This window comes from Heterodontus francisci, chromosome 25, assembly GCF_036365525.1.
Source record: "Heterodontus francisci isolate sHetFra1 chromosome 25, sHetFra1.hap1, whole genome shotgun sequence".
NCBI classification, from domain to species: domain Eukaryota; kingdom Metazoa; phylum Chordata; class Chondrichthyes; order Heterodontiformes; family Heterodontidae; genus Heterodontus; species Heterodontus francisci.
In genome coordinates this window covers 38,738,268-38,751,185 of record NC_090395.1, presented here as the reverse complement: position 1 = coordinate 38,751,185, position 12,918 = coordinate 38,738,268, and the positions used below count along the sequence as shown (strand labels likewise).

The 12,918-nt window shown below is 41.1% G+C and overlaps 1 protein-coding gene across 1 annotated transcript in view; it reads right to left on the bottom strand.

Moving 5' to 3' along the window:
- Positions 1-12,918, bottom strand: part of ppfia4 (PTPRF interacting protein alpha 4) — a 907,198-nt gene that overhangs the window by 107,548 nt on the left and 786,732 nt on the right. Inside the window, exons 9-10 of the mRNA XM_068057116.1 lie at positions 8,023-8,106; positions 3,554-3,685 (exon numbers count right to left, since the gene is read on the bottom strand). Coding sequence (XP_067913217.1) covers positions 3,554-3,685; positions 8,023-8,106 — 216 coding nt within the window. The remainder of the gene's footprint in view (positions 1-3,553; positions 3,686-8,022; positions 8,107-12,918) is intronic.

The following is a 12,918-nucleotide window of genomic DNA, read 5'->3' as shown; positions in this document are numbered from 1 at the left end:
TAACACTCCTCCAACAGTCTGAATTTAGAAATGATCAAGAATCATGATTGACATCAGTTTGGGTTGGCTACATAGAACTTGTTTACATTAATTTGACACGGTTGACCATACCATCCTCCTCCAATGCCTCTCCATTGTCCTCTAGCTGGGTGGGACCGCTCTCAACTAGTTGCATGCTTATCTATCTAATCAGAACCAGAGAATCACTTGCAACAACTTCTCTTCCCGTTACCTCTGGTGTCCCCCAAAGATCTAGCCTTGGCCCCCTCTTATTTCTCATTTACATGTTCCCCTCAGTGACATCATAGAAAGCACAGCGTTAGTTTTCACGTGTATGTTGACGACCCCCAGCTCTACCTCACCACCTCTTTCAACTCCTCCACTGTTGCTAAACTATCAGACTGCTTATCCAACATCCAGTACTGGATGAGCAGAAATTTCCTCCCATTATCGGGAAGACTGAAACCATCGTTTTGGTCCCTGCGCCAAACTCCATTCCCTATCTACTGACTCCATCTCTCTCCCTGGCAACAGGCTGAGATTAAGTCAGTCTGTTCGCAACCTTGGTGTCACAGTTGATCCTGAGCTTATCTTCCGACCAAATACCCGTGCCATCACTAAGATGGCCTATTTCCATCTCTGTCACATCAACCCAATTCTTCCTGGTCTTAGCTCATCTGCTGCTAAAACCTTCATTCATGACTTGTAACCTCTAGAAGACTATTCCAACACACTCGTGTCTGGTCTCCCACATTCTACCCTCTGTAAACTTGAGATCATCCAAAACATAGGAACATAGGAATAGAGGAGCAATTCAATTAGATCATGGCTGATCATCTATCTCAACGTCACTTTCCTATGTTATCCCCCTATCCCTTGATGTCATTAGTATTCATGTATCCATCGATTTCTGTCTTAAACATGCTCAATGATTGAGCTTCCACAGCCCTCTGGGATACAGAATTCCACAGATTCACCACCCTCTGAGTGAAGAAATTCCTCCTCATCTCAGTCTTAAATGGCCTACCCCTTATTCTGAGACTATGTCCCCTGGTTGTGGACTCACCAGCCAGGGGAAACATCCTAACTACATCCACCCTGTCACGCCCTGTAAGAATTTTGTAAGTTTCAATGAGATCACCTCTCATAGAATCTCTAGACAATACAGGCCCAGTTTCCTCAATCTCTCCTCATAAGACAATCTTACCATCTCAGGGATTAGTTTAGTGAACCACCGTTGCACTCCCTCTGTGGCAAGTATATCCTTCCATGGATGAGGGGACCAAAACTGTACACAAACACTTTTGTCTGAGTCTTAACTCGCACCAAGTCCCGTTCCCCTATCACCTCTGTGCTCGCTGACTTACATTGGCTCCCGGTCAAGCAACGTCTTGATTTTAAAATTCTCCTCCCTGTTTTCAAATCCCTCCATGTCCTCAGCCCTCCCTATCTCTGTAATCTTCTCCAGCCCCACAAACCTTCGAGATAGCAGCACTCTTGGCATCCCTGATTTTAATCGCTCCACCACTGGTGGCCACATCTTCAGTTGCCTCGGCCCTAGGCTATGGAATACCCTCCCTACACCTCTCCACCATCTCTATCTCACTTTCCTCCTATGACATTCCTTAAAATCTGTCTCTTTGGCCATGTTTCTGGGCATCTGAACCAATCGATGTGGCTCGTTGACATATTTTGTCTTATAATGCTTCTGTGAAGTGCCATGGGATGCTTTATTATGTTAAAAGTGCCATTTAAGCAGTTGTTGCTGTTGTTAATGCCTGGTACCATAATATGGGCTTACTCTTTAATCTTGCTTATGTTTTTCATGGACCTGCTCCATTTATAGTGTGAAGAACAGCAGAAGCCAATGGCGCTTATTTTTTGGAATTCTTTAGAGAGGCAACTAAATGAGTGGTTATAATTTGCTTGACTTTTCACATGTGAGTATTAAATGATGATAAACCAATAGAATTAACAGAAAATTAGCAGCTGGTGATCCAGCTCCCCTTTTAGAGCTGTTAATTGATGTTGAATCATGGACCTTTGCTTGGAGCCTGTTTCACAAGTCTACTGTCCAGAAAAGATTTTTTTTCCTAACCTCCAATCTTTCTCAAAGCTTACAAATTTTGTACTTGTTCTCTTATTTGAGCTATTCTCATTGCGTAAATAGCTTGCTCATTTCAATCTTGTTTTACCTTCTATTATTTTAAAAGCCAGTTTCATCTCGCTACTCTTTTTTTCCCTCTTCTCTGAACTCTTTGTGTACCTCAATCCTTTTTGAGGTAAGGTGACCAAAACTGCACATCATACTCTAGGACAGGCCTCACCATTGGTTGATACTGTATCAATAATACTTGTTCTGCTTTGTAATCTAATTGGGACTAGATTATACACGTCAAGAAGGGTGTTCAAGAAATGGTAACAAGACATGAAGCAGATGGCCCCTATTAACTAAAACAGAGGCCATCCAATGTAAATAATGACCCAAAAATTAAACAGTTCTGATTTTTTTTTAAATTTGATGTCATCAAACTCAGATTTTAATATTAAATTTCATATTGTGATCGAGGAATCTATGTGCACTTGCAGTATCACACTATAACCAGTAGATGCCACGAGCCACTACTACTGCTAGAAATAGAAGTGATACGTTCAAACAATTGATGAAAAATGTTTCTTACTTAATAATGACAACAGATGCCTGTCAAACAAACCAGCTAAGTTTTTATTACAAACCTTTTAAAACATAAGGTCCTGGCTTCATGTGTAGATTCACAGTGCCATTCCCCATGCTATATAGAATTGCATTCCTGCTGTTGAGGATGACACCTGGTCAATCTAAACTTGATTACTCAATGTCTGTGATACTATATTGCTAGAGCATTGCCAGACTGAGTTCTGCTCTTCGTCACATTAAATGCAGTTCGCTAACTATAGACAGCTGGAGAAGCACAGCTCAGAATTCAAACACAATTCATAGCAGACTCATCATCAATCAATCCATCTAATCTTCATTATTCTGCCAGTCATACTACATTCAATATTTAAAGTTAAATTATTGCACAACTGCCCCGAATTCATTGTTGTTTTGCCTGAATTTGTTTTCAGTGCTAAAATAGTATTATTTGTATTAATCAGTGCCATTTCTGGGCTTTCAAACTGCCACCTCCTCAAAATGATTAACTTCTCCTTTCATGGGGATAAAAATTGCTCCATGCATTCTGATCAATGCAAGAGATATTACAAGAATGAAGTGGTATTTTTTTTCATTTTACATTTACATCAAGGTTGATGTTCAACTTCGCATGGAGCAATTTTGAAAATGCAGGCCTTCTTGCTGATTACATGCTCTATTTCAGACTCTGCCAATAGAACAATGCTTCATTCACCAGCCACCCAAAAACTGAACCCAGAGCACTATGGACTGCAGCTGTTCAAGAAGGCAGCTCACCACCACCTTCTCAAGGGCAATTAGGGATGGGCAACAAATGCTGACCTGGCCAGCGACGCCCACATCCCATGAATGAATTTAAAAAAAACTATCTCCACTTACTTTCTCTTCAAGAGCAGCCATTCGTTCCTTCAGGTGTAGCTGAAGCCTTTCATTTGATTCTGACAGCAGTCGATCCACAGTGTCCGACAGACGTTTGTTATGCTCTTCGTTCATCTTTTCTCGTTGGCGAGCCTGCAGTCATGAAGAGAGGCACAGTTAATTATATGCAAAAAAGTCCCAGAAAGTATACAAAACTAGAAAATGCTGGCAATACTCAGCAGATCAGGCAGGATCTGTGGAGAGAAAAGCAGAGTTAACGTTTCAGGTCAATGACCTTTTATCAGAACAGGCAAAGGTTAGAAATGTAATAGGTTTTAAGCAAGTGGAAGGAGGAGGGGTGGGGAGAGAAACCTGATCAAACACAAGAAAGCAGAGAGAAAGCAATGAAGGTGGACAAGGTAGACGTGATAAATGGAAATTCTGTTGGAGAGAAGACCAGAACTTCTTCAAGGTGGGCATTCCTGGAAGTGAAGTGGCAGTGAATTAAACACTAATACAAAAGCAAAATACTGAGGATGCTAGAAATCTGAAACAAAAACAGAAAATGCTACAAATACTCAGCAGGAAGTATACTTACTTTTCTTTAAGCCCACTTCTCAGATCTCTCCCTAGAGAATCAATTGGGTTTTTACAACAATCTAACAACTTTCTTGGTCATTTCCATATCCATAAATGTCAATCCATAAATGATCCGATCTATTAAACCCAATTTCACAATTTACCATGGTGGGTTCTGAATGCACTATCTCTGGGTTGTTGGCCCAATACCATAACCACTATGCTGCTGCACCCTTGATAATCAACACTATAATCAACACAAAGTTATTGCAAAGTCAGGTATAGTTTTATTACTGCTATCTTAACCCCTACAGTACAAATATCATTTTAACAAAATGAAAAAATTGAATTCTTCTCATCTTGTCACCCATCTTTACTTGATTCTCTCTCATTTGCACTGATTTTCCTTACATTTCAATTTTACTTTCTTCTTGTTAATGTAACCTGTTCTATATTATTGACCCATAGTAGCTATAAAGCCTTTTTCCTTTTGTATCCTCCTTGGCTGCCTCTTAGCATTTTAGATGTGGGAGCAAGTTTAAAGAATTTGAGTTGTGCAGTATGAAAACAGAATTTATAAGTTAGTTTTTAAGCAGATCTGAAGCCAGCCACTGAAGATTGGCTCGGTTATATGATTGAGGTGGTGACAAACTGTTCAAAGGTCTGTGAAGTAAATACATTTGCCAATAAATCTCATGGCCTAGAGGAGTAAATCAGTCTGAGGAGCATGGAGTGTTCCAAAGTTGATTTTCTTTTAAAATGGAAAGTCCTTACATCGATGCGTATTTTCACTTTTGAAAAATTACAAATTCAATAGTCTACCCACAATGTGATATTTGGAGAAAGCCTAGCTTCTAATAGCTTATTGGTGAAGTGCATTGACAATGCCTGGGCGGCACAGTGGCGCAGTGGTTAGCACTGCAGCCTCACAGGGACCCTGGTTCGATTCCGGGTACTGCCAGTGTGGAGTTTGCAAGTTCTCCCTGTGTCTGCGTGGGTTTTCTCCGGGTGCTCCGGTTTCCTCCCACAAGCCAAAAGACTTGCAGGCTGATAGGTAAATTGGCCATTATAAATTGTCACTAGTATAGGTAGGTGGTAGGGAATGTAGGGACAGGTGGGGATGTTTGGTAGGAATATGGGATTAGTGTAGGATTAGTATAAATGGGTGGTTGATGTTCGGCACAGACTCGGTGGGCCGAAGGGCCTGTTTCAGTGCTGTATCTCTAATCTAAAAAAAACCTATTGTCTCTGGCTGATAACTCAATCGTAAAGTTTCCTAAGCAAACAAGGTCAGGAACAGGTCAAAAGCAAAATACTGCGGATACTGGAACTCTGAAATAAAAACAGAAAATGCAGGCAATGCTCATTTGGTCTGGCAGCATCTGTGGAGAGAGGTCATGCTATTTGAAGTAGAATGAAACCCAGTCTCAACAATTTGGGGCCTTTTTATCTCAAACACATGGAATAAAATATTTTTTTAATATCATGTTAATTAGTTATTGTGATATTAACCAATATGATAAGTCCTAGCAAATTCTTAACCACTGTTTGTGATCTGTCTGCTATTTTTGCAGAGAAATCTGTCTAAAATTAAGCTGACAGATCGGCAATTAGGTGGCAAAACATTATTAACCCCATGCCAAGCTCATTTTATCCATAGTACTGCTCTACCCTATTGAGAAACGATACAAAAAAAACTCAATCATAGAAATTCATGAATCGTAAAGCTCCAGCATAAAAATAAGTCATTCAGCTCATCAAGTCTGCTCCAGCGATTTTCTCCACTTAGCCTAGTCTAACCTGATTCTCTGCTCATTTTCCATTTCATTCAATATTCCTTTTCCAGCATCTAATTGCCTTTTAACAGAAGTTAGGAACTCTGCTTCAACAATAGCGGCAGCAGAAAATTTCATATTCTAACTTCCCTCCAAATAACTTTTTTTCCTAACTTCCCTTTTAATTCTCTTTGTGATCATCTTAAATTTGTGCCCTCAATCCCTTCTCGCCAACCAGTGGCAACTAACATGAATCTCAATTTAACCTTTCATAATTTTCAAAACCATCATCAGATTACCCCTAAATTTTCTCAGCTCGAGTGAAAAAAGTCCCTTTTCAAGTCTTCCTTCATAACAGTGACTCCTATCTCTGATAGCATCCTAGTGAATCCATGTTGTAGCTTTTCCATCTTCCTGCAAGTGTTCTCAATACCATAGCTGCATTCCAAGGTCTTGTATAAATTCAGCATTACCACTAGTTTGTACTCTGTGGGCTGAATTTTGCTGGCCCCTCGACGCCACGGGTCGTGGTGCAGGGGCCGGTAAAATTTTGCGGGGAGAGGTCTGCCTTGACTCGCGCCATCGAGAAGGGCCCGCCGCATATTACCAGTGGACCCTTCATCTACATATTCAAATGAACCTAAATGAGATACAAAAAAACTTACCTGCAGACAGAGGACGTCCCACGCCGATGTTACCGACTTCGAACGCAGCTTGCGCGCCTTCGGAACTCCGAGCATGGCACGCTGATACAAAACTAAGAATTCCATGGCTCTTTTTTACAGCCTTACTTTCTTGCACTGCTGTGTTTAATAACTTAATTATCTGCCGACCTCTGTCTCTCAACTCCAATTAAGATTTTCATTTCCGATTTTGACATCCAAAATTCATTATTTCACATTTTTTTACATCAGACTTAATCGGTTTCCATCTGCCCATTCTGCTATCAATCTTGTCCTCCTGCAGTTTTTCACGATCTTCATGATAACTTGTTAACACCCAGCCTTCCATTTTTGCATCATCAGGGAGTTTCTATCTTGCCCCTTCAATTCCTAAGTTCCTATCTTTTTGAGTGCAGTAAATAAGAGTTGCCCCAACACATATCCCAACGTAATACTATTCACCCCCACATTTTTTTTCAATCTGAGAATTCCCTTTTTCATACCTGTCCTTTGCTTAGATAACTCTTACTTTAGGGTATTATTTTTTTTATCATTGATGAATGCTTCCAACTATTGATCTCTAGAACCCTTTTTCTAAACTGTATCCTCAAACTAACTTTGCCCCTGTCTCTATAGATTCTGAAAAGAATATATATTTTATCTTTAACCTTGCCCGAATTTCTTCATTTCCTTCTTAATGTTCACCTCTTTCACCCTCCTAGTTCCCACCCCACAAAGCTTTGAGATGAAGGAATTGTATGAATAAAAATTGATGTGAATGAAGACATCAGGAACAAGACTCTCAGAATGATAACCACCTAAGGTAATAACAATCTGGTTAGTTGCCTTTTTCGTAAAGAAGCTACTCAGAGTTCCAGTCTATATAATACTGAAATTCTTTGTTTACCCTGCTATTCAATCATCAAAGCACTGTTATCTACAACTTTTTGGTTGCTGATTGCCTGTAAATATTATTTTTGCTGCCTCTTTCCTTTGCAAAACTAGATACCATCAATCAGCATGTTCTCAAGGTATAGGTTTGACAAAGGTACGGGAAATTGCTCTACTTATGACCAACTTATGCTGAATGCTACAGACTGTGCTGGCTCACCAATTTGTCCTTATGTTTCATATGACCCAAGTATTACTTACAGACCATTATACAAGACTGTCAAAAACTTTATGTCTTCAAAACAGTCAGAGGCTCCAATCAATCTCCATATAATTATCTTCTTTAACAGTACCTCTATAAGTAGGAAACTTGCCTTTATGTTTAATGAATCAGTATATTTATTCCCCAATCTAACACAATCAATACAATGGAAATGAGAAATGAAAAACTGACATATGTAGGCGGCCAAGTGCTTAGCACGTTAGGAGGTATCATACTTAAATTCCAAAGTTCCTCGAGGGCATTTTCAGTTCTAACAGCAGATGCCTTTTATCCTTCTGTTAGTAATAATATTCAACTTACCCTTCCAAGCTCTTGATTTTTTTCCTCTAGCTGGCTCTCCAGTTGTCTTAAGCGCTCTTCTATGCTCCCATGCCTTTCTTCTGCCTAACAGAAATGGAGGTGAAAGGTTATTATTCATTCATACGGTTGTTTTACCTGGTCAGAGTTGCCTGATGCAGTGATTGCAGAGACTGAAGGTACTCCATGTCCCTAACTGACATTGGTTTCAAGACAGCACTGTTGAATCAAAACCTAGCAACGTGCACCGAAGACAAATATTTTCATAAATTACAGTGTTTTAAGACAAATTACCTAATTTGAACATCTTCAAATTATTCAGCATTTCTAAATCATTTCAAAATGTTGCTCGTTATTGTGAACAATTTTGTCACATCAAGCTGCACAGTAACAACAAGTTGGAACTTGGACAACCTCTTTCTGCACTATCTGTTCATCTGAGCATTCATTTGACTTAAAGGTGAGCCAATATTGTTGAAAGAAAGAAAGGAAAATTGGCTCTATAGTCTTATCCTATCTCTACTCATTTTGAAGGTTACTCACGTACAAGATCTCTTACTTCTCATTTAAATTTGTGATTTGTTTTCAAAACAGCTTCAAATTTCCCACTCTAAGGAGCTGTTCCAAATAACAAATTTCCACTGGTGCAGGAACTTGCTCAATGTCCAGCTTCCACTTGTGCTCTGGAGGAAGGTTCACTACTATATGTAGGAACATGGCATCCTTCCATTTTAACCACAAAGAGTGAGATCACTTTCTCATCTTCCAATCGAGAATACAGTAATTCTCTCGATCAGAAAGGAGAAATTAGCAAATGATGGTTATTTTGAACTATGCGAGATAAGATTACAACCATTGCAAGCCGAATAACAGGCAGGGGCAGAGCAGGATTGCAACCATTGCTTAACTTTGCAGGGTTTCTTTGTTTATGAAGATTCATATCTCTACATCAGGAGACCCAGAAACTTGTAGAACAAATTCATCGAACTGTTAATGCTCACTCCAAACCAGACTCTCAAATCTTACAATGGGCAGATGATGAACCTGGGGTGAGTATGTATATCCACATGCCATACGATCAGTGATTCTTTACATGGTATGGTGCCCAACCACATACGATGCAATTCAAGATTCAGAGTTCCTCAAAGACAGTGTCAAAAGAATGCACTTATCTGAAAAGTGAAATAGAGAAACACCAAACAAAAGCTTTAATTAGCCAACAATTAGCCAACAGGCTCCAGAAGCTGGCCGAGCGCGTCTACCCTGAGGCACAGTGTGGCTTTCGTGCAGAGAGATCGACCGTTGACATGCTGTTCTCCCTTCGTCAGATACAGGAGAAATGCCGCGAACAACAGATGCCCCTCTACATTGCTTTCATTGATCTCACCAAAGCCTTTGACCTCGTCAGCAGACGTGGTCTCTTCAGACTACTAGAAAAGATTGGATGCCCACCAAAGCTACTAAGTATCATCACCTCATTCCATGACAATATGAAAGGCACAATTCAACATGGTGGCTCCTCATCAGACCCCTTTCCTATCCTGAGTGGCGTGAAACAGGGCTGTGTTCTCGCACCCACACTTTTTGGGATTTTCTTCTCCCTACTGCTTTCACATGCATTCAAGTCCTCGGAAGAAGGAATTTTCCTCCACACAAGATCAGGGGGCAGGTTGTTCAACCTTGCCCGTCTAGGAGCGAAGTCCAAAGTACGGAAAGTCCTCATCAGGGAACTCCTCTTTGCTGACGATACTGCTTTAACATCTCACACTGAAGAGTGCCTGCAGAGTCTCGTCGACAGGTTTGCGGCTGCCTGCAATGAATTTGGCCTAACCATCAGCCTCAAGAAAACGAACATCATGTGGCAGGACGTCAGAAATGCTCCATCCATCAATATTGGCGACCACGCTCTGGAAGTGGTTCAAGAGTTCACCTACCTAGGCTCAACTATCACCAGTAACCTGTCCCTAAATGCAGAAATCAACAAGCGCATGGGAAAGGCTTCCACTGCTATGTCCAGACTGGCCAAGAGAGTGTGGGAAAATGGCACACTGACACGGAACACAAAAGTCCGAGTGCATCAGGCCTGTGTCCTCAGTACCTTGCTCTATGGCAGCGAGGCCTGGACAACGTATGTCAGCCAAGAGCGACGTCTCAATTCATTGCATCTTTACTGCCTCCTGAGAATACTTGACATCAGGTGGCAGGACCATATCTCCAACACAGAAGTCCTCGAAGCGGCCAACATCCCCAGCTTATACACACTACTGAATCAGCGGCGCTTGAGATGGCTTGGCCATGTGAGCCGCATGGAAGATGGCAGGATCCCCAAAGACACATTGTACAGCGAGCTCGCCACTGGTATCAGACCCATCGGCTGTCCATGTCTCCGCTTTAAAGACGTCTGCAAACGCAACATGAAGTCCTGTGACATTGATCACAAGTCGTGGGAGTCAGTTGCCAGCGTTCGCCAGAGCTGGCGGACAGCCATAAAGGCGGGGCTAAAGTGTGGCGAGTCGAAGAGACTTAGCAGTTGGCAGGAAAAAAGACAGAGGCGCAAGGGAAGAGCCAACTGTGTAATAGCCCCGACAATCAAATTTTTCTGCAGCACCTGTGGAAGAGCCTGCCACTCTAGAATTGGCCTTTATAGCCACTCCAGGCACTGCTCCACACACCACTGACCACCTCCAGGCGCTTACCCATTGTCTCTCGCGATAAGGAGGCCAAAGAAGGATCACTTAGAACTGCTGCACAGCGAAAGCCAACTGGCTATTAGTTGGATACAACAGATCTCAGCAGTAATAATCAGGTTTTACATTAAACAAGGACAAGGTGTTTGTACTGGAATCCATGCATGATTTAGTGTGACTAGAATTTGTCTTGGAATTAGATAATAAAAACACACACCTTCTGTCCATTTCTTCCTCAAAATATAACCTCTTCCCCCTCCCTATTCACTACTTAGCACAGAGTAACATGCCTGTGAAATGTCACTGACTTCTGCAGAATAATAATGACTGCAACTATTACTGGTCACTTTGGAGAAAAGGTCAATAAACTCCTCCATCATTTTGAATGACAAGACATTTTTTGCAAATAAAATTTATGGGTAATTAAGTCCATCTCAAAATCCCACTTCAGATTTGTAATGGTTTCTGCAGCAGTTACTAAAAGCCCTGCTGTCTTTCCAACAGATTCTGCTCTATCTTAAACATACACTGTACTTGCATTTAATCTCATCCGTTGACCAATAGTAATGTCCAAAATGAAGTAAAACAAGAAAGAAGAAATGACAAATTCCTAACCCAAACTCTGTCGAACAGAAAGGAAAAACACTGCAAAGACTGAAAACTTAAAAACAGAAAATGCTGGAAATGCTCAGCAAGTCAGTCAGCAGGTGTGGTGAGAATAGGGGAGTTAATGGTTCAGGTGTAAATTCTTGTCAATGTTTAGGAACATAGTGACATAAGAACATAGAGCAGGAGTAGGCCATTCAGCCCATCGAGCCTGCTCCGCCATTCAATATGATCATGGCTGATCATCATCTTCAATGCTTTTTTCCCATACTATCCCCATATCCCTTTATGTCATTGGTATTTAGAAATCTGTCAATCTCTGCTTTAAGCATACTCAATGACTGAGCTTCCACAGCCCTCTGGGATAGAGAATTCCAAAGTTTCACAACCCTCTGAGTAAAGAAATTTCTCCTCATCTTGGTCCTAAGTGGTTTTCCCCTTATTTTGAAATTGTGTCCCCTGGTTCTAGATTCCCCAACCAGGGGAAACATCTTACCTACATCTACCCTGTCTATCCCTTTAAGTATTCTTTGCTTTCAATGAGATCACCTCTCATTCTTCGAAACTCTAGAGAATACAGGCCCAGATTCCCCAATCTCACTTCATAGGACAGTCCTGCCATCCCAGGAACAAGTCTGGTGAAGCTTCGTTGCACTCCCTCTATGGCAATAACATCCTTCCTAAGGTAAGGGGACCAAAACTGCACACAGTATTCTAGGTGTGGTCTGACCAAGGTTCTATACGATTGAAGCAAGACCTCACTAATCCTGTACACAAATCCTCTTGCAATAAATGCTAACAAACCGATAGTCTTCAAAATTGCTTGCTGCACCCGCGTGTTATTTTTCAGTGATTTATTGACAAAGACACCCTTTGTACATCTACACATTTAAGAAATACTCTGCACATCTGTTATTCCTACCAAAGTGGATAACCTCACATTTTTCCACATTACATTGAATCTGCCATGATCTTGCCCACTCACTAAGTCTGTCCAAATCCCCTTGAAGCCGCTTTGCATCTTCCTCACAACACACATTCCCACCTGGTTTTGTGTCATCTGTGAACTTGGAAATATTACATTTGGTCCCCACATCCAAATCATTGATACATATTGTGAATAGCTGGGGCCCGCCCAAGTAATGATCCTTGCGGTACCCCACTAGTCACAGCCTGCCAACGCGAGAATGACCCGTTTATTCCTACTCGCAGTTTTCTGTCTGTTAACCAATCCCTAATCCATGCCAGTATATTACCTCCTATCCCATATGCTTTAATTTTGCTAACCAACCTCCTGTGGGGACTTTATCAAAAGCCTTCTCAAAATTCAAGTATACTATGTCCACTGACTCCCCTTTATCAATTCTGTTAGTAACATCCTCAAAAAACTACAACAGGTTCATCAAACAGGATTTCCCTTTCATAAATCCATGTTGACTATGCCCAATCAGATCATTACTATCCAAGTGTCTATTTATCACATCCTTTAGAATAGATTATAGCATTTTCCCTACTACTGATGTTAGGCTAACAGGTCTGTAGTTCCCTGTTTTCTCTCTCCCTCCCTTCTTAAATAGTGGGGTGACATTTGCTACCTTCTGATCTG